At 45.5% G+C, this 22,607-nt stretch overlaps 1 protein-coding gene across 1 annotated transcript in view; it reads right to left on the bottom strand.

Annotated features, from left to right (window-relative positions):
• Positions 1–20,615, bottom strand: part of LOC146179799 (uncharacterized) — a 44,048-nt gene extending 23,433 nt beyond the window's left edge. The window contains exon 1 of the mRNA XM_084579909.1: positions 20,477–20,615. Within this exon, the coding sequence (XP_084436035.1) occupies positions 20,477–20,590 (114 nt within the window). The 5' untranslated portion in view covers positions 20,591–20,615. The remainder of the gene's footprint in view (positions 1–20,476) is intronic.
• Between the last annotated feature and the right edge of the window lie 1,992 nt (positions 20,616–22,607).

Below are 22,607 nucleotides of genomic sequence, written 5' to 3'. Positions count from 1 at the left end.
AGCGGTGGCTTTGACGTTTTAGTTTCGATCTCCAAGTTGTAGCAAAACGAAAATCATCTATTAGAGAACAAGGACAAATTTAACTTTTCTCATTCCCTTGGTCTCTCTCGATTATTATTCGGTTCGCTATCAGCTAGGAAACAAAGGGCAGCTGAATAGGTTTCCGATTTCGGCAAGCTTAAAGGGTACAAATGTGTGAACTGGCAGATAACGAATGCGAAGTTCTTTCGTGCAAGCATTTGAATTGCCGATGTAATTGCAGAAATAATTAGCGTAGGCATTCCGACTTCAATGCAGTATACCATACCAGACTAGACGCAACAATGACGTCATGTATAGCGGTGCTCCGTTTCAAGCCAAGAAAACGAAAAGGCTGCTTGAAGGGAAGAAACCAACGCCAACGAATGTATATCTCACGAAGAGTTGTTTGGCATCACCGGACGACACACAACCGCAAAATTGCGAAGACAAGGGAAATATCAATAATTAGCAAACATGATGTCATTAAAGGTTTTCCTGCACAGCTGCTGTGCATTGAGGAAAAGACCTAACTTTTAATATTCAGATTGCATTGCGATTGTAAAAGCTGACGCAAAAGCAATTAAGATGCTTTACGAATGCCCTTAGTGCATTCGAGTCATTGTATGTCCCCCGAATGTCAAAAAACATCTTCAGAGTCGCTCTCATTGATAGTGACCTTACTGATCAGTGCTCACTTAAATACTTCCTGTTTACCACTAATAGGGCTTAGTTTTGGCTAGATGTAGAAATATATACTTTTAACTGTGAATGGCCTGTTGCTGGGCTTGTTGCTTGCGGTAATCACCTTTGAATAACAGCGCTCGCAGGCTACCACACAGACAGGACAAGAGTAGTCGATCATATCTCCTCTGTGTTTCTGTGTGGCAACCGCAGTGATCCAATATAATAATTTATGCGCTGACTAACCTTTGAGTGAAATACCACACCTTGCGCTTCTGGAACATAAACACCACCGTGTTTTTATATTTGTCAACATCTCTTTGCTTTCATTTGTAGGGCAGCAAACGGCACCATGAGTACATGCTAATGATCTAATGATCTAAGTCACTGCGTTTACTTTTGCAGCGGCCGGTAAGTACGATAATGAGAAGCGTAGCTCCAAGTAGTGCTAGATGGAAACGCTGGGTAAGCTAATAAAAAATGAATATTCGATACCCTTAAAATCGCATTTCCGATATCGATACAATATTTAGAGCAGAACTCAATTTGCGACACAGATTCTCAATACTGTAATCGATACTTTGGTTACTTCGATATACCACCTGCCAAATATAAAAATTGTAGCATTATGATTGCCAAAACGAGGACACTTCGCCGTGTTTTGTCAAACCGTTAGTGTATTTCTACCAGACATTTATAATGAAAGAGTTTAAATGAATCCGGCTGCATGGTTTTAATGTAGCTTTGTTGTCTGTGCAGCTGGCCTTCTTTAAAAATATTTTGGGACGGAAACAATGGATACGCGTTAAAGCGATCGCTTCCTATGCAGTGTGCAATGATTCTTCTCTTATTTGTTATCAAATCATGTGTGTTTGAAAAACAAGTTTTTTTTTTCCTTTAAACTTGTATATTGTTTTACACAGACACACTCGGACAACTACTGATAACCTCACATGGAATGCTGAACAAAAAGGCATTCCAATTCTTTTGTACGCGAAACGGGCTATTTGAGATAGCAAGTCATGTTTTGCGGGACTACAACTTTTCAAGTCAACTTGCATGTGAAATTTAGTGCAAATTATATTAGTTGAGATGCAAGCCATCTTCACAGCTCTTGCTCAACGTTTTGATAAAAATTATTGTGCTTGGAAAAGATAATGTTAGAAAAGAAATTATTTTTTAATCAAGCTTATATGCCTCAAAGATGCTTTTACCTAGCCTTCATTTTATCCATAAAATAAAATTTTTCATGTAAGAGCTTTTACCAAAAAGAAAAGCTATTTAAAGCTAAGGCAATGAAAGTTAACGCATTTCAGGGTAGTTTGGAGCAGAGTCAGCAGTCATCATAAGCACAGGATGCAGGAACAAAAGCTCATACCCTCGTCAGGATTCTTTTGTTAGCCACTGTGAATTTCGAAGTGTAGAACATTATCAAAAAGGTCCGGGTTAAACGGTAGCTCTTATTCAAGCTTGCATACCAGAAAAGTGCATTCACTTAGCTTTCCTTTCGTATATTTTATGAAATCATGAACTTACACAACTTTTACAGAAAAACATCTACTATAACCAGAAAGAAACGGTCACTTTCCCGCCATGGGGTAGTTTGTTGCTGAGCCACTTGACATCACAAGTGTAGGATGCAGGAAGAAAAGTTAATAAGAGTGCCAAGATTATTTTCTTAGCCATTGTAAACTGCGAGCTGTTGCATGGGTGACAGTGGTCAGGTTAAAGGTTTCAGGTCTTATTCAAGCTTGCATGCTTGAAACGTGCATTCACATAGATTTTCGTTTGTGAAGTCCATGAACGCGTACAGGCAAGAAGTGTAGAGAAAAATATTTTTTGTGAAACATACAAAAAACAGTCATTTTGCCACTTAAGGGAAGTTTGATGCACAGCCACTGAAACCATACGCGCAGGACGCAGGAAAAACGTTCATACGACCACGAGGAAATACAAGCGGCGTTTCGACTGTGTGGTGTAGAACGGGAGAAACAGAATGGCTACACAGTATGAAACAGCACTGAACAACTTAAGGGAAGTTTGTAGCACAGCCCCTGAAACCATACGTGCAGGACACAGGATAAACGTTCATACGACCGTGAGGAAAGACAAGCGGAGTTTAGACTGTGGGGTGAAAAAGGAGAGAAATGGAATGGCTACACAGTATGAAGAAGGACGGTGAGGAAGAAGAACGTAGGTAAAAAATGGGAAAAATGTTATTTGGTGTGTATACCTCAGCCTGGAACCAGGTATTCTGTCGCCTGAACGGGAAAATAAAAGCTGCTGCCGCAGGAAAAACAACGATGCGGATAGATGATGAATCAGCATCTAAAGCAGGTTTGATGCTGACACAGCTATCTTGAAAGGAGACCGGCATTCCAATGGGTCCTGATAAACCAACAGACCAGACGGGAAAATCACATAATAACCATTCTATCTTGATTCAGAAACACCAAATAAACATGTACCAGCCACGAGCCTTATCAGCACACGAAGAGAACGCATCAAAAATTAACCGCTTCTTGCTTCACATTGAACTCGGTCATGAACACGTCGAAGTCATCTACTATGCAGAAATCCACCATGACACTGAGGCACATCTTGGCAGAGGTGGATTTTCGAGACTTCCGGCTTATGGCAAGCAGGATCAAGCACAGAATGAGGAACTTATTTAACTGGACGCAACCATGTCTGTGCGCACTCGTATGCGCACTACTGTTCTAAAGCTGTGGGCATCCATCTGGACCGCAGATCACTCATACGCCCTCTTGTCTATTTTTGCCCCCTGCTTTCTTCGTCTACCCCTCTCTTTCCCTCCGTCCCGTTCTCTTGTTCCTCTCCTAACGGGCCACGGCTGCTTTCCTTCGTACTTCCATCGCTTTTCACTTGTCTCTTCGCTTTCCTGTCCATGCGGTGAAGCTAAGGGTTACGTGATTCCTTACCTACGGGCCTGTCCACTCACTGCAGATATAGCAAAGATGCTGCCTGGGTATCTGAACTTTGTTTTCCCTCAAGCCTTCCCTTCTTTGTTATCCTCCGCTCGTTCTCACGTGCGACTTATACGCATTGCTGTTCGTGTCTCTTCCTTGCTTCCACTTCTCAATCGCGTTCATTCCCGCCCGGATGGTTCGTAGCCCTACCGGTCAATACAGTCTTTAACATGTCTTGTGTGGTCGGGGGCGCCATATGACCGATTTTGTTGTACTGCGGCTCTGTCCTTGCCATGTGGACATGAGGCTTTCCTGTTTGATTTCCCTGAGTGCCCTCATTTATTTTGATCTGTATTAATACATTCCGTAATGACTGTTAGCTGAACTCTGTTCGTTTTTTTTTTTATCGCAAGTTGCGCATCAGTTTCCTTGTTCCTACCTGTTTCTCCTTGTTTTCTTTTCTCTCTCCCACGCTTTGTTTCTTCTTGAGATCTGCATTCTTTACCCCTCCCCCCCCCCTACTGAACTGCCCCCTCTCCCTTCACTCCTCCTTGTTTTCTTCCCCTTGTCTTCTTTTTTTACTTCTCTTCCTTTCCACAGTTCCCAGCCTCTTCCTTTATTGTGGACAGTTGCGGGCACATCGCAAGGATCATGGCACGCTGGATCCAGCCTTGTGGTTTATTTTGTTTCGTCTCTATAATGAGCCCTTTTGTCTCGGGGCATTACTGCTCTAAAAACCACTTTTGCTGCCCGACATTTTTGCAATAGTTTTCTTTTTCGTTTGATTGACTTTTTAAAATTTTCTCTCGGGAGTTTCCCATTTTCGTTTATTTTCAATTGGTTTTTGTCTGCGATAACCTCTGGTTCGGTGCGGGCTTTCTGTCACATTTATTTTGTTTTTATTTTGTCGTTTTGAGAGAGTTTACAATAAAGGATGGATTAACGCTGGCAAAAATGGCTTCGATTCAAGGCCACTAGCATCTGTACGGACGTCTGTAGGAGCTAGCACATCAAAGTGCGGTGGTAAGCTTTCTTATATGCTGGGCAAAAGCTTGACCTTGAGAGAACCCTCACAAAAACGTACATCTTTTTTAAGATGTGTGAGTGGCTAGTAATGTCTGCAAAATCTTAAATGGGCCTACGAAAGTAGGAACAAAGACCCAAATATCTTAGGACGTCATAGCTCGAATAGGGCACTGGGAGGTTCTTCACAGCTCGGAACTTCTCTGGATCGGGGCCAACCCCCGTAGCATTGACGACATAGCCAGTATTTTGAGCTAATGACGGACAAAACAGCCTTTTGAAGATTTGAGCTGTAGCCCAGCATAGCGGAATAACTTAAGAGAAGTCTGCCATGTGGGATGAAAACGTGAGTGAAAACAGAATGACATTGTCCAAGTAGCACAGGCAAGTGGACCATTTAAATCCTTGCAGCAAGGACTCCATCATGCGTTCGAATGTGGTTGAGATGTAACACAAGCCGAAGGGCATAACCTTAAATTGATGCAGCCCTTTCAGAGTGACAAACATAGCCTTCTCATGGTCCGGGTCATCCCCTACAAATTGCCAATAGCCAGATCACAAGTCAATGAAAGAAAATAATTGGGGTCCGTAGAGGCAATCTAGGGCATCGTAGATTAGAGGAAGTGGAGCGACATCTTTTTAGTGATCTTAATCAGGTGACGGTAGTCCATACAGCATTGCCAAGAGCTATCTTCTTGACCACGACGACGAGCGAAGCCAGGGACCATGAGTGGACTCAATAATGTTCTACTGCAGCATTTTTGCTACCTCCGCCTGGATTACCTGCCGTTCTGCATTGGAGACCCAGTATAGTCGGCGACGGATAGGAGAAGCGTCGCCGCTGTCGATGCGGTGCGTGACAGTAAGAGCTTGGCCGAGGGCGCTGTTATGAAGGCCGAAGATATCGGAATAGAACTCAAGAAGTGTACCCAGCTGACAAGAATGGGCAGGGAGCAAATTGGAGGCCATCATTGCCACGGTCACGTCAGTCTGAGTAGAATCGTCGGCGGGGTCTGCATAAGCTGGGGCATGGTCGGTATCCAGTGGGGCAACTTGACAGGATCCAAGAGCTGTGAACGCCGCCACGCTTATGCCAAGTGGGCCGAATAGCTGACCTTGACCAGCGGTAGTGACACAGTGTTCCCCTTGACTGTAGTGACGGTATAGGGAAGTGCAACTTTGCTGCGCAGCACGAGATCAGAAATAGGCACAACCATGTAGTAACCATCGAGAAAGAAGTAGGATTCAAGTCAACGAATGAGGTGGCTAGTGAGAGCAGAGAAAATTGATCGGGCTAACACAGTCGGGAGAATAATTCAACGGTTCAGTATTGATGATTCGACATCTAGGTTCAGGTCGCTTTGCGAGCAGTCGATAAGAGCAGACTGTTCTGATAGGACGTCGAGTCCGAGGATGAGGTCATCGGCACAAGGGTTTAAAGCAGTGAACTCCACCTAGAGGTGATGACCAGCAACCATAGCGCGCATGGTGCAGAGTTCGTCGACACCAACCTTTCCGTCATCTGCGACTCGCCCCTGAGACTGAGCCGGCCGGAGGTTTGCGCTCAAGACGGAGATATGCGCTCCAGTGTCTACAAGCGCACGCACGGGAACATCATCAACACAGATGTCTAGTTGGTTCAAGTCAGAGTTATTTAGCAGATTTTTGGGCCTCGTCGTGGATGCAGCGTCACCTACGGGAGCTGCATCATTTAAGTTTTCAAGCCAGATCCCGTATGAGGCAGCAGCCAAGGATCAAGGAGGCTGCAGGGATCAAAAACGAGGGGCTCGTGAAGAAGGGGAGCGGGAAGAGTGACGGGGTTGGGAGCTGGCGAAATCTTCGGCCGAATCTGACTGGTCAGGCTGTGGTTGAGGCGGAAAACGGCGAGGCAGTGCTGGACGACAATTATAGGACAATTCTGTGCGAGGAGGCGAAGGCCAGGTATTGCGGCATTGCCAGGAAATATGGCCTACACAGGAACAGTTGAAGCATATCGGGCAATCATCAGGCGTTCGCCACTCTGCTGGGTTTCGGTAGGGACGATAATACGGGGCCCGGGGACGGAAAATATTGGTGCGTGGTGACCGGACGCTAGGGTAAGCGATGGAACATACAGCAGGCGACAAGTTTGAAAGTCCTTCGTCCACAACATCTTCAATAAGAGAGACATCGGGAAAAGGTGGGGGAGGGGCTGGGGATGATGTTTGAGATGACGCTGGTGCACTGGCCTCCATTTCGCGGCGAACTATTCGGGTAGCGGCAACGGTGATGTTAAGCGGCGAAGCGGAAGGTGTGCTAACTGATAGTTGTTGCGCAACACATGAGGATGTGGCGGCGGTACGGGGAAGTCGTTGTAACTGTTGAAATATGGGCCGGCTCTTTACTTTCTGGAAGAGACGGCACTCCTTGATGAGGGAATCCACAGTATCAGCGCGCTTCCAAAGGAGGAAATGGAAAGCGTCGTCCTTAATCCCTTTTAAGAAGTGGCCAATCATTGCAGATTCCGTCAGTGCAGTGTCGACCTGGTGACATAAGGTTAGCAGGTCTTGAATGTAGGTGACGCAACTTTCAGTGGGGGACTGCGCACGCGACTCAAGGTGTGCTTTGACCGGAGCTTCAAAGCTTCTTGTTGCCCGAAGAGAGTGCGATGCTTTTGTTTGATGATCTCCAACTCGTTAATTCGTCCTCGTCGGTGTAGTACCAATGCCTCGCTCTGCCAGACAAATACAAACTGACGTGTGCCAGCATTATGGTGGAGTCCCACCTGTTATAGGTGCTGATACGTTCGTACATCGAGATCAATTTATTGACGTTATCACCTCAGGCACCGAAAAAATGTTGGGGTTACGTGGATGAGCCATGCCCATGAATGTAGGGGCAGTGGGGCTTCGCGAGTCACTGGGCTGAATCATGTTGGCAGTGCCGGTGAAGCGACCGCTGGGAAGCTCCGTGATGCAATAAGCTAGGCCGCGTAGGATGGAAAAGTCAGCAGCTACACTAAGATGTTACGGGGCAGGATGCGTTCAGGCAACGTAAAACACTGACGCACTCACACCAAGGGAGACACAAGCCCAGGGTGCACTGGACGTCAAACTGCACCATCCGCTGGCACCATCCGCAGAGAAACTTTGTCTCCCTCATCTACAATTACCCTACCGTAGCAATAAACATTTCACAAGTTATAAGACAAATACTTTTCTGACAGCATGTGCCTTTTAGAGCGTGTCTTTTCTTTTTGCGAGGGACTTAATTATGAATGGCATGACATTCCAAGTTTTACAGCTGACAAAAGCTATGGTTCTACGTTCCTATACATTGTGGGTTATGGTTAAGTGACGCTACTATAATCAGCGTGTCTAGTGTGACTTGCAGAAAGCTTCAGTAAGAAAGAAATGTACGCTATATCTACGTTTATAACAGTGTTTACCAAAAGCGCTGTTTCGTGATCGCGAATTATATCAAAGCGCATGATGTTAAGGTCTCTGAATAGGAGTTCTAGCGATGAGTGCCTAGGTGCCGATGTTATTATTCTTAACCCTCTTTTCTGAAGAGTACGGTGCGAGGTACGATATGTAATTGAAGCCCCATTACTTAAGGCCGTATGTGAGGTGACAATGAAATATACTTGAATAGGCCATAGGCAATGTATCGGCGTTGAAATGCTTTCTAGCTTTAATCAAACTCGCGTATCCAAAGGTTTATGTTTTACAGTGTTTCTATATGAACAACCCAATGGAGAGATTCAGCTAAAGTTATTCCTAAGTATTTAAAATTTTCAAACTTTTCTAGGGGTATTACTGCGAACAGTAATGCAAATGTTTTAGTCACCTGTATTCTGCTAGAGGCGAAAGCTCAATTTTTTTGTTCTTAAATAAAAGCTTCTTTATGCTAAACCACTCCATTGTAGTCTCCAGTTTACGATTTGCGATTATTTTGGTTCCTTTAATGGGGTCATGACAACTAACATTTGGGCATAAACTGCTTATTGGATTTGACACCACACACGTGTCATTATAATTCCTTGAAATGTCAGGTGATTAAGTTTACCACATATTTTAAAAGGAATTTATTTTATTATTTCTAGAGCAGCTTGCTGGTCAGGCAAGCATTGGCCGCTGACGTCATAACAGTATGTCTATTAAAAAAAAAATTGGCAGTGGCTTAGCTTGGTTAAGCCTGGTAATTGCGAAAGCAATAGTTATGGCTACGCCTAGGCTCAGCTGGTGGTGTAGCTGGTTGTGGTGCTTGTGGTTATGCGTATGGTTATACAGTGATTCACTCTGGCCACGGCATATGGTTCAACTATTGTTTATTGCGGAGTGCTACCTGGTTATTCTATGTATAACTAGTAGCGAGGCAAGGAGTGCCGTGGCTGCAACGATATACTTGGTTGTGGGTGAGGTTAAGGCAGAATGTACAACTGCCGCTCCGGCACCGGCTGCAACGGCATTCTTTACACCAGCAGAAATGAAAGCATCCCTGGAGACTGCATTGGTTCCACCTGCCACTAGACCACCTCCTATAGTATCCAACGTTGCAACCCCGGCGGTAGCTGCGGCTGCAGCCCTATAATTCTTCTTAGCTTTAGGAGCATGTGGCAAAACTGCAACTCCGCGGTTGGTAGCTACCGCCTAGCGAGTTGACGGCGTGAGTCGGGGCCCCTGTTTTTGCGCAGCTGTGTTTAGCGGCGCGCCGAAGGTCACGCTAAAGGTCAGTGGTAGCTACCGCCTCGCTACGCGAAAGGCTGAAAAGTGAAAGTAATATTGCTTTCGCAATAAAAGAAGGGCAGGCGCCAGGCCACCTCTGAATGCGTTTAATTACCGGCTGTCTCCGGCTACTGATAAACCAACATGGCAATAAGTTTCTATCGCGCGCGCTACGTTCAAAAACCTCTTCGTTTTCCTTCTCCCTCTTATGTTCGCAGATTTTTGCTTTAATCTGCAACAATATCATCCCCGTGTCGTCTGCTATTCGCGGTGTCACCGGCACCCTTGCATGGACGCCGTAGACGGTGGTCGCGGAGAGTTTTCTCTTTGGCAAAAATGTTTTATTTGCATATTTGTCTTGAAAAGCTTTCACTTTATTATGCCACCTTAGTGATCCTCGGAGACCTGGATTTGTTTTGGGCATCTGTCTTGAGATCGTCGAGGAGGCCGAAATATATGTGCTCATGCTGTATTATTTAAGCGTGCAATTAGAAGCATATTATTTGTATCTTATAAGAGTAAGCTTCTTTTACGAACAAGATCGAGCTCCCGCATACAAAAAGAGGCGTGTTCAACGTCTACTTCCAGCGTGTGCGCCACGAAAGAGGGTAGGGGTTAGCGTTGGAATGCAAATTACTGAGCTATTACCCGTCTCTCGTTTGGTTTAAAAATTATTTTGAAACCCCAGAAAAGAATGCTTTGACGCGAAAGCACACCTTGCGACGTTTGAGAAACAGAGAAAACATTTAAACGATGTGGTACCTTTCGCGATACTGTTACATGCGTGTGTTTGTCGAACTTAATTATTTTCGGATATCAAAAATTTTCCACAAAACTATGTTCAAACTGGTAGCGGGCAGCGCACGAAAGCATGAGCCGGCGCAGCCAGTTGAGTCCCGTCATCGCGAAACCCAGCGCGATTCGAATGCGCTTCACTGCCCGCACACGACAAGAGCCTCCGAGCCCCCGCCGTCTACGTCTCGCCTGACACGCAGCCGCGCGCACGCACGGCTGCGACCGACTCCCGATCGAGCCTTCAGTTGCTTTTTTCTGATTTCTGTCAAGCAAATGACTCATGGGTGTCTTAATCTGTGAGCCCTAACCTCCAGCAGGAATGCGCCGATTCGCGGATTAAGACTGCGCCTCCAGCGTGTTTGTTTACACCGCTTTTATATACAAACTGGATGCATGTTGCTCGTGCGCAGGGCATAAAAGGAAAGCTGAGCTGACAATACCGAAAATATCTCTTCTTTTCACACTATTCCCAGCTTTATTTGTTCACAAACTACAATAGTTCTGCAAGAAGCGCCTATAATGCTAGGTCCCCTGCCTGCGCTGGATACCCACAAGTGGCGGCGACAGCTGCCGGCTGCGCTCGCCAGGCAGCTGGGTCATGTATCGACGCTTCCCGCTCAATGTTCACACGCTTTGTGATGTAAGCAGTCGTCAATTTGGGGCCACAATTGCCAGAACTACACTCAATGGCCACATGCAACCGCTAAAGATTGTGAATGTGTGCTCCGTAATCCCCGAAATTGCACACCTGAGCAAGTGGAAATATATGAAGTGCAGTTGCTTGCTTTCCTTTTTCTAATGCGGTTATACGCTACAGACAAATGCAGCTGTTAGGACGTTAACTCATATCGGCGCCAAGTTCTCGCTCAATCTACGATCTGACCAAAAGAAATCAGACGACCGTCCGCTGATCAGTCGCGTCAGCGTCAAGGGGCCGAAAACCTCACACTACGGCAATAGGCGACCGCTCGTCGTGTTGGCGTTATGGCCGGTTTAATGCGACAGACAAATGTGTCGATAAGCTAAGCAACCTAACCGCGCAGCCCATTGACTGCCTTGACTATGCAGAAGAAAACATTATATAGTAACATGTTGATGATCGTCCCATAAAGGTAAGGGAGACGTGTCCTTTGAAATTGCAGCTAGTACTGCAGACGACGTTCCGCCGCCTATTCTCTTGTGACATCGCACAATCGAGCATTTATAAATGGCCGTCACGCTCGGTGGGAGGAGTTTCCAGATCCCAATTTCTATCGCGATTTTGTAATATGTGCCGCGCGCTAGGCACTAAAACATTGCGAGTAGAACCAGACTTCCATATTTTTCACAGAAAACAATGGCTGTATGTCGAACGGTACTGTCGTCGCCCCTTTAAGGACTTGTGCGCTATAATACGAGCAGTATCATCGGTCTATAAAACTGGGTGTGCACTTTGTAGGAAACTAGGGTAGTCATTTATAAATAAAGAAAATAATATTTGACTAAGGGCGGAGCCCTGCGCCGCTCCTATTATAGGTTTTCTTCGTGAAGACTGATAACCATTAATTTTTACATATTGAGTAAAATTTGTTTGATAGGTAGCTTCTGAACAAATTATTGGGTATCGCACGGAAACAAAACGTTCAACTTTTAATAAAAATATATCATGATCAGCTGAGTCACATGCATTTTTATATCTAGAAATACACGTATGGCCCTGTTGCTTAGACTTAAGAATGTTATATTTCGCCATAAAATGTGTCACTCTGTTAGCTTTTCCGGTTTAAAGAGCGTCTTTATGCTGAATTGCTTTATGAAATTGCAAATGGCCTGTAATATACTATGATATTCGTATTATCCCTTTTGTATACTGGTGCTACTATTCGAATTTTCACCTGTTTGGAATAAACCATTTTCAAGAATGATTGAATATCTCTTCTAAAACATTACACAAAACATCAACGTTCTTCTTTAGTATATGGGCCAATATTTCATCAAAACCCATGAATAGCCTCATTGCTTTCATCTGGCGAGTGGCGTCAACTATTTCTTGCGCGGTAATTTCAATACAAACGTCTCATCTACCGCATTTCACAGAACAGTGTCGCATGATATGCTTGTGTACGAAAAATGACCATTTTAATAAAAAAAGTGGGTAAATGTTTCTGCCAGATGTACCTGATTATTGTTAACATGCGTTAAAAGAGGGGATTGGGATGATGCTTTCATGCTCGAGTTGATGATACGCCATATCTTTTGAGAATTACCTTATCCTTTAGAGGCTAGTATGTTGTAGTACTGCTTTTTGCGCTTACGCATCTGTGAGAGGGATAGGTTTCGGGTAATCCTGCATTGCTCTCTATAGTAGGTGCTATTTCTATTTTGCTTCATCTTATGTCACTGTTTATTTTTAATACCTTGCAGTATTGAATCAGTCAACCAGGGACAGATCGGGATGGTGAAGTACCTTTACCTCCAAGTCTTGCAGTTAATGCTAACACAGTTTGATTTTAGCAGCGAGGAAAACTTTTCATATTCTACATTAAAATCATCGTCATTAATTTCTGAAAAGTTCTTTTCGCGAAGCAATGCACTTGTTTTTACATGATCGCATTTGAGCTACTTTCTGATGTTTGTGTTAGCGAAGCTCTTAGCACCGATATCTAAAGATATGATTATGGGAAAATGGTAAGCTATGGACACTGTTATTACAACAGCCTTCACTAGATTCTCTTCGAATTTGGAGAGAAAATGGTCGCGCAAGGAAAACATGGGAGTTATTCTTGTCGGATGATCAATACGCTTTTGGACGCCTTAGGACGACGTAAGGTTTTGGTACTCACTACTCGATTGATCGCCTATGTTATTATTGAAATTTCCACCTATTATTACCCTTCTTTCTGTCTTCGAAAAAATTTCTAAAATTGCTTCTAATTTTTGAATAAACGAATGTAGCCATGAGTTCGGTGGTCTTTATAATATCCAGATTACGACGCCACCTTCTAATAGTTCAACTTGTCATATTCTCCTCCCTATGTTACTGTATGTCGTTCAGAACTTTTGTATTCTAATAAAGATATGTAAAGCACCACACTTACGCCTCTTCTACCATCTCTACTTGAAAGTGATACATATGTATATTACGGTATGTTCATGAATTCATTTTCTTTAAGCTAGGTTTATGAGAGTACCATATTTTCGTATTGAACATGACTTCGAATCATCATTGCTAAAGTTGCATAAAGATTTCTGTTGACACTCCGAATTTTAACGTTAAGCAAAGATAAATTGCTCGATTTAGGAGCGGTTGGTTTGTTGCAGAGGTTGGAACAACCTAAGATGCTTTGCGCATGATTTCACGCAGTTAAGCATTTTTAGGTGGTCGACACATTCAAATGATGAATAAATTCCTGCGTCACTGACTCATCATCTCGTTTAACGAAGTTTCATGACGGAACACTAGATCAAAAAAAGTGAATATGGAAAAACGTAAAATTTAAAAGCCCTAGTAACGCCAATGAGTGTCCAGTGGTTCTTACAGACGGGCAAAACACGACGGCGCGCTTGGTACGTTTAGCTCATTATGGTTTGTGTGTCATTTGTGATGTAAACGACACCGTGTCGTCACGTTGATAAATATGGTCGTTGACAAGTGTCATAATTAAGAATCTACGTACCTAATTCCGAATCGCTCACAGCAGTCTTCATTTTGCACTCTCTATGTAGTTAAACTAACTCTAAACTACGGCTCTACATAGTCCTTTACATACAGACCATTTATTTCAGTACACTGAGCCCCAGAACTCGTCTTTAAATACTGATGATTTATATTTTTGTGACTGAGTGATGTACGTCTATATAATACCACTTTGACACCGATACGTACCCAAAATATTCGCGAGGTATTTCTCTAAAAAATGTGGTTCAATGACTATTTATGTTCCAATATATACAAAACTTCCTGACTGTCATATGCATCTTGTGCCAGCCCCGAACGCACGATATCTGGGTTTACACTCGACTTAGAACTCATTTAGGTTAATAAATTACCTTTATTAAAAATAACATTATCAGAGGAGCCTTCCTCTACTAATTATGCGTTGGAGTGTCCCGAATGTTTAGCTTTTCAAGTTGTTCCAACTTACCAGGACGACGGATAACAACGGCGCCAGTTTTGAAATGGTCCTCAAATTGAGGTGAGCCACACCAATGCCAGAATAGTGGGTGGATTCAATGAGATAGTTCATATTGTTACGTGCTTTGTACGCACGGGGGTTTATTTACAGGGATCTGTACAAAGAGGACTGCGGCGAAGCGTACAAACGTTTCTCTGCCCTTGCTCTTTCTTCTTCTTCACCGATCTACCCGGCCGCTCTTTTTCATCTTCCGTCGACGTTCTGCGATGGCGCGTGACATTTCCCTCCTCGCAGACGAAGCCCGTCGGGCGAGTTACAGAGATCCTCTGGAATGAAATCGCTTGAGGCGGGCTACATGCACCACCTGTGACTGCCGTGACCGTCGACCATTCGCCGTTATGCGTGATATGACGTAATTCAGGTCATTGATGCGTTCTAACACAACAAACGGTCCGGTGTTGTGTGACAGCAGTTTTTGACAAAGACCACGCTTACGGAGAGGTGTCCACAACCACACATAGTCACCGGGAGCATAGGAAACTTGTTGGCGTCGGGTGTCGTAGCGGTTCTTAGAACGTTCTTGCGAAGCTAAAATTCGAACTCTGCCCAGCTGGCGGGCTTTTTCAGCTCTGCAGAGTGTGGTAGCAAGAGAAGGTTCGTCATGAATAAAAAAATGGCAGTATGGTGTCGAGGGCACAGCGAGGCGTGCGAGCATAGAGAAGGTAGAAGGGACTGTAGCCTGTTGTCTCATGTTGCGCTGTGTTATATGCATGCGTAATGAACGGTAGAACGCCATCCCAGTCCTTATGGTCTGCAGCGACGTACATGGCCAACATGGTGGTAAGCGTCCTATTAGTTCGTTCTACCACACCGTTCGTTTGGGGATGATATGGCGTGGAGTGGCGAAAACTGCAGGCGCTGAGGCGAAGAAGTTCTTCGACAATGTCCGCTGTGAATTGGCGTCCACGGTTACTAATGATGACTGCAGGAGGGTCGTGCCGAAGAATGAAGAGTCGAAGTAAGAAATTTGATACTTCAGACGCAGTAGCGGATGGTATCGCGGCTGTCTCACAGTAGCGGGTTAAATAATCAACACACACTAGAATCCATCGGTTTCCTCTAGAGAACCGTGGAAAAGGTCCAAGAAGGTCAATACCAACTTGCTCAAATGGGGCTGTTAGAGGTGTGACTGGCTGCAGTTTTCCATGTGGGCTTGAAGTCGACAGCTTAAAGCGCTGACATTGCACACAGCTGGCTACATATTGCTTGATCGTTTAACGCATCTTCGACCAGTAAAATCGCTGCTGTGTGCGGTGGAGTGTTCGGGCCACTCCCAGGTGACCAGACGTGGCATCATCATGCGTCATTTCTAGAACTGTGATACGTAGGCTTTCCGGAACGACAAGAAGCATACGTGCTCCCCCAGAGGAGAAATTTTTCTTGTAAAGCACTCCTTCGCGAATGCTAAATGTGTTCTTCATAGGATCGTTGGCGGAATCAAACAGTGAAGTTAATGTTTTGTCTGCGTTGCTCGGTTCGGAGAACTTGGAGATCGGGGAAGGTTTGTGAAATTGGAGCCAAATATTCAACGAAATTGTCTGAGTCATTATCAGTCGTTTGAAGCGGCAAACGCGAAAGAAAGTCAGCATCTGAGTGTTTACGGCCGCTTTTATGCACCACAGTAAAATTAAACTCTTGTAAGCGTAAAGCCCTTCGAGCGAGCCGCCCGCAGGGGTCACGAAGACTCACGAGCCAGCAAAGGGAATGGTGGTCGGTCACAATCGTAAAAGCATTCCTGTACAGATAGGAACGAAAGCGCTGTACAGCGAAAACAACGGCTTGACATTCTTGCTCCGTAACCGTGTAATTTTTTTCACATTTACTCAATGACCGGCTGGCATACGCTATCACGTGCTGATCGCGTCCATGGCGTTGTATAAGTACAGCGCCGATACCGATACCACTTGCGTCAGTATGTACTTCAATTGGAGCTGATGGGCAGAAGTGGCGGAGGATTGGGCCCGAGGTCAAAAGAAACTTCAGATGACGGAAAGCTGAGTCACATTCGCTGGTCCAATTGAATGGTGTATCTTTATGCAGTAGACTCGTAAGTGGGTAAGCGATGTCTGCAAACCTTGGTATAAAGCGTCGAAAGTACGAGCATAATCCCAAAAAGCTCTGCAGCTCTTTTACTGATTCGGGCACGGTAAAACTTTTGACGGCTTCAATTTTCTTGGGATCTGGTCGAACACCTTCTTTGTCAACTAAGTGACCGAGGACAATTGTTTCACGATCGCCAAAATGACATTTCTTTGCGTTTAGTACAAGACCAGCTCGTTCCATGCAATTAAGTACGATATCCAGACGGCCGTTGTGCTCACTAAATGTTTCGCCAAATTTACTACGTCGTCCAAATAACATAAACAAATTTGCCACTTTAGTCCACGTAGAATTGTATGCATGAACCGCTCGAATGTGGCAGGTGCATTACATAATCCAAAAGGAATAACATTAAATTCGTAAAGTCCGTCTGGTGTTACGAATGCCGTTTTTTCTTTATCTGCAATGTGCATGGCGATTTGCCAGTAACCGGATCTCAAGTCAATAGAAGAAAAGTATGAAGCTGAGTCCAGACAGTCAATTGCGTCATCTATACGTGGAAGCGGGTCGACATCTTTCTTCGTGACCGAATTTAAAAGGCGGTAGTCAACACAAAACCTCCATGTGCCATCTTTCTTTTTAACAAGGATAACTGGAGCTGCCCAAGGACTACAGGACTCTCGAATAATGCCGCGCTTTAGCATGTCTTGAACTTGCTCATCTATTACCTTACGTTCAGTTGCTGAGACTCGATAGGGCTTCTGACGTATTGGAGGGGCGGACCCATTGTTGATCGTGTGATGACTACGACTGGTCGGCAGTGGTATTGAGTCATCCTTGGCAAAGTCGAACACTGTCACGTGTTTCAGTAGTAGTTCTACTAGAATACGGCGCTCAGTTCTAGAAAGAGACTTACTAATCATTGCCGTAACTTGGGTCTCCATGCCTGGTCGCACCTGCTGCTCAGTGACAGAGCTGTTTAACGCCGCGACGGAACCGGATATACCTTCCTCGAAACGGGCGAGTTTTAGGCCCCGAGGCAACACAGTTGGCTTTTCGGAGGGGTTCACTGTCCATAGCTCAGTGCGGCCTTTAGTCACGGGAATGACGCAACGAGGCACAAGGATACTCTTCTTAGAGCAGGTGAATCTCGTAGGTTCTACTATAGCCTCAAAAGATTCGCACTGGTTCCGAATAGAGAAAACCCGCACGAATGCTGCAGATAACGCTGGCACAATTGTGTCTTCTTCCACAGCAAATGCTCCAAATTCAGGTGTCGAGTCATCCACAAAAACCGAAAGTAGTGAAGGATTCAAAACAATCTCTCCCGTACCACAGTCTAAAGTTGCACCACACTCTTGCAGAAAATCAATCCCAAGAATCACATCATGCGTAGACCGAGGCAGTACTGCAAATTCTACTCTAAACTTGAGGCCGCCAATAACAACATCCGAAGCACACACACCAAGAGGAACTAAAGGTTCACCACCAACACCACGGAATAACACTGCACGGTCACCACTGAACATTACTTTTCTACCTAAACGGTTCTTAAAACTCAGACTCATAACAGATACTGTAACACCAGTGTCCACAAGAGCCATTGTTTTGACACCATCAACAAACATTTCCAATTTGTTCTTTAACCTAAACACGGGCAGAGGTATGGACGTCATCGACTCCCCGGCGGCCTCACCTCCATCGACCGCGCCCCCTAGTTTCCCGGAGGCGGAGGGGCAGAACGACGTCGAGGGGAAGGTGACCTGCGCGGGCACTGGGGTGGCGGCGTCACACTACGATCAGATGCAGGAGATGAATTCCGCAAATATGTCGAATGGCGTGAGTCCCCAGTAGGCATAGTCGGGGATCGCTGTTGTTCGGTGTGCAGCCGTCCGTGAATGTTCGCGTGGGGTCGGTAATCTTGGACAGTTGGAAAACGACGGCGGCAGTATCTAGCGATATGCCCCGCAACGCCACACCTGTAGCACACAGGTTGAGGGCGCCAGCGATCAGCATAAGAGTCCTCACTAACAAAGTCGCGACGTTGGTTGTAGCGAGGCTCTCGCTGCTGACGAACCACATTTTCAGAGTAGGCGGGCCTCTTTTCCATCGGCTGGTGCTCATAACGTTGAGTACAGTTGCGCTGATCATCCATATGCGAAGCGCCGCTAGGTTGAACCCACGGAGTGGACAGGGCGGCAACATTTGCCTGCGGTGCACAACTCTGCCGCACATATTCTTCACTATAGATGGCGTCCCTAGATCTTGGCAATTCCTCGCGTACAATCTCTCGTATCATATCAGCCATGGAAACTGAAGGACAGGCTTCAACACTGGCTACAGAGGTGACATTGGCCAGTCTTTCGAATTTAGGTGTAATTCGTCGCAGCTTGAGAGCCTCAAATGTTCTACAATGCTTTATAACATCAGCGGTGGTGCTCAGGTTCTCTTTGCTAATAAGAAAATTATAAACGTCTTCCGCTATTCCTTTCAGGAGTTGACCGACTTTGTCTTCTTCAAGCATAGTGGGGTTCACGAGTCTGCATAGCTTTAAGATGGCATCGATATATGCAGTACAAGTTTCTCCGGGTACTTGCGCCCGGTGAAACAAAGTTTGTTCAGCGCGCTTCTTCTTTGCAGGTTCATCTCCAAAATTTTTCTTGATTTCGCTTGTAAAGGTAGCCCATGTACTTAATGAATCCTCGTGATTATCGAATCAGTCAAAGGCAGTGGCGGCAAGGAAGAACGCCACATTAGCCAGCTTAGTAGCGGCGGTCCAGTGATTGTATTTACTCACTCTTTCGTAGTGCTTCAGCCACTCATCAACGTCCTCCTCAGGTTTTCCGGAAAAAGTACGCGGCTCTCGATAATGGGGCCAGTTGAATTCGCCGTGGATGGTCCTGGCTGCTCGGTACTGCCGTCTTCAGCCATGTCTGATGGCATTGGTGATAGGCCAGCAAGTCTACGGCTTCTTCGGTAGATGAAACGCTCCGTGGTCGCTACCCCGCACCTCCACCAAGATGTTACGTGCTTTGTACGCACGGGGGTTTATTTACAGGGATCTGTACAAAGAGGACTGCGGCGAAGCGTACAAACATTCCTCTGCCCTTGCTCTTTCTTCTTCTTCACCGATCTACCCGACCGCTCTTTTTCATCTTCCGTCGACGTTCTACGAAGACGCGTGACAATAAGGCTTTCAAGACAAAATAAGAATTCGTGAGCGAGCTTCATGCTTTATAGGAAAACCCACGCCTTCATTATAAGAGCATTATAATAAGGGAGTAATTACTCAGTGACATCCACCCAAGCGCATCCATACGGCTACGAAGAAAAGCTATACACTTTTTTAGAAATTTCGCAGTTTCTGAGAAAGCTACCGTCCTACCGACTAATATGCTGGCCGTCCTGGTTAGCTTAGTCGGTAGAGCGACTGCCCCGGAAAAGCGGTGGTGCCAGGTTCGATTCCAGAATCAGGTCGAATTTTTCTTTAACTACGAAGTTTCTGAGAAAGCTGTAGAGCTTTCCTTCGTAGCCGTATGGATGCGCTTGAGTGGATGTCACTGAGTAAGTGCTCCCTTTTAGAAATCTACTCCACCTTGGGGGGTTCCCCTAAATATTTCACCAACACCTTTCCCACTTCCAGTTATAGATCAATTCGCTCTTGCCTTACCGTCTGATCTGCTGGACGTCTTCGTTAGCTCAGTCGGTAGAGCGACTGCTTCGGAATGGCGGTGGTGCCGGATTCAATTTTAGGATCAGGACGAATTTTTCTTTACGAAGTTTATGAGAAAGTTATAACTTTCCTTCGTAGCCGTATGAATGCGCTTGGGTGGATGTCAATTAGTAATTACTCCCTTATTAGAAATCTACTCCACTTTGGGGGATTCCCCTAACTATTTGCCCAATAAGAACATTATCTAATAATACGCCACAGCTAAATCAGGAAATGAACCATTTTTGTTGTTTTCCTGAGGTATAAAAAATTACTGCTGGATTTTTAACGGATCGCCTCAATCATTCAGGAGGAGTCTTTTGCTGTATTTATACATTCTGCAAAAAGAATGCACCGAATTAACTCCCTGAAAAGGAAAGTGATGCCTCTTACCTCAACAAAGGACATGCCTGTGTATTCCAGATATAAAACTTGGCAATAGGCATTCCTATCAGGCAAAACAGCCTTTATCCTCTTATCGGTGACTGAAACATTGTGCCTAGGCATGTTATCGTTAAGGCATTGTCCTCTCTGGTGGCTAAAGAAAACAGAATTTTTTATTGTTAGCACGAATTTTTCATAACAAACTAGCACAAAAATTTACTAACTCTTGACAAATGATGTACAGTGAATTTTTTTTTAAGTCGATATTTATTGCCTCAGGGCATCAGTAGGTTATGAGATGAAGGATGAATAAATGATTAAATGAATGGAAAAAGGTTGGCTGATTTTATGAAGTCCAGAAGTGAGCGATGATGAGGTCCCTGCGTCCAAGTGACGTATGAGGCAGGATTGGTTGCTGAAAGGCCAGCTATTCTCAGGTGCCGGATTCGTGTTGGCTTGAGTGCTGGGCAGTCCCACAGCAAGTGGTGGATGTCGGCCTCGACATCTTCGTTGTTACAGATCGGGCATCCTGGGCGAGGATATAAGTGTTGGAAGTATGACCACGTCCTGGTTACTGCTGGTGTAAGGGCAACACCGACCCGGATCCTCCTAAGCGCAACCTCCTCTGCACGGGTGAGACCGCGGGGAAGGGATATCGCACACGGAGGGATAAGTGCACGTGTGCGGCACCGGAGGTGCTCCTTTCTTGACAAAAGGAGGGTAGCGTCGTCGACTTCGAGAAGCCGTGGGATTGATGCGTCTTGGTTCACGAGGCGGGTTGCAAAATCAGCTTGACTTTGGGAAGGCAGCAGATCCCGTGGGACCCACTCAATGCGTATTGACTGTGGGATGCGCGCCGCAAGCTGGTGGATGTCTTGGCAAATTTTAGGCCAGCGGCTGACACGTCGGAGCTGACGTACTGCTTGTAATGCGTCAGTGCGGATGACAATGTGGGCTGTAGGGAGCATGGTTATAGAAGTCACGGAGCAGAGTGCCTCTTGAACTGCCACAAGCTCAACGCAGAAAGATGTAAGTGGTTCTGAAAGCTGAAACGTAGTTGCCTGGTTCAGGCTAGGTCTCCGTGGACAGTAGATTGCCGCTTTGGCTTCACAGCCTTGCAGGCTTCCATCTACGTACACTACTATGGAATCTTGAGGCAGGTTAGTATCTTGCTCTTCAAATCTCTGGCGTAGCAACGATGCAGAGTTGGCAGACGTCGTTCTGCGGATGTCAGTTGGCTTGTTGTCTCCTAACTGTATAAATTTGCAGGGAGGGAGAACTGGCGCAGGTGGCTGAAGAATAATGTGTGACGTTGCATACACCCTCAGTGCTTGCGTTGAATGTGACAAGGTGGCCTTGAGTCTGCGAGCATCTCGGCGCTGCTGCACCAGTTCATCGATGGTGTTGAGCTGCGCATTCTCCTGTAAAGCTACGACCGGTGTGATTCGTGGAAGGCATGTTATGGTCCTTATAGCTTCTCGATTTACGGCTTCAAGGCGATCCCATTGTGCCCTTGTAAGATGCTGGAACTGGGCCTGATAAACAATACGGGCTGCAGAACCGCCCTCACTAACTGGCGTGCAACAGACGAGCCAGCGCCACCCGTTTTAGGTGCAATTCTTCTTATTAAACTTATAGTTTGAAGTGCTTGCTTTTTTGCCTGAGAGAGCCAAGCAGTCGCTGATCCTGATTGGTGAATTGTTAAGCCCAGAATTTTCAGACTCGAACTTTCTTGTATTGGGGTGCCTGATAGAGAGAGACGAATTGGATTTGAGGCAAGTTTACGGCGTCCCCAGCGGTTGGCGACTGACGTGTATGAAGTTTTACACAGAAAGTTGAAGGCCAATGGAGGATGCGTAATCAGAGGTTACGTCTAATGCTGAGTGAAGGGCGGCCTCTTGAGTGAGAAGATCATGGTGAGTGCTCCATACCGTGATATTATCTGCGTACTGCAAAAACTTGATTTCAGGGATATCATGTAAGCGCCACGCCAATGGGATGAAAGTAATATTGAATAACGTCGGAGACAATACTGATCCCTGGGGCACGCCACGTAGTGAAACGAATGAACCAACAGTGCCACCGCTGAGGCGTATTGCAAATTTTCGTCCGTCCAAAAATGATGCGACAAAAGTGCGTA

The sequence above is a fragment of the Amblyomma maculatum genome, chromosome 9, assembly GCF_055883805.1.
Source record: "Amblyomma maculatum isolate TAMU_Amacu chromosome 9, ASM5588380v1, whole genome shotgun sequence".
Lineage (NCBI taxonomy): Eukaryota > Metazoa > Arthropoda > Arachnida > Ixodida > Ixodidae > Amblyomma > Amblyomma maculatum.
This window is presented reverse-complemented; position numbering and strand designations above follow the sequence as displayed.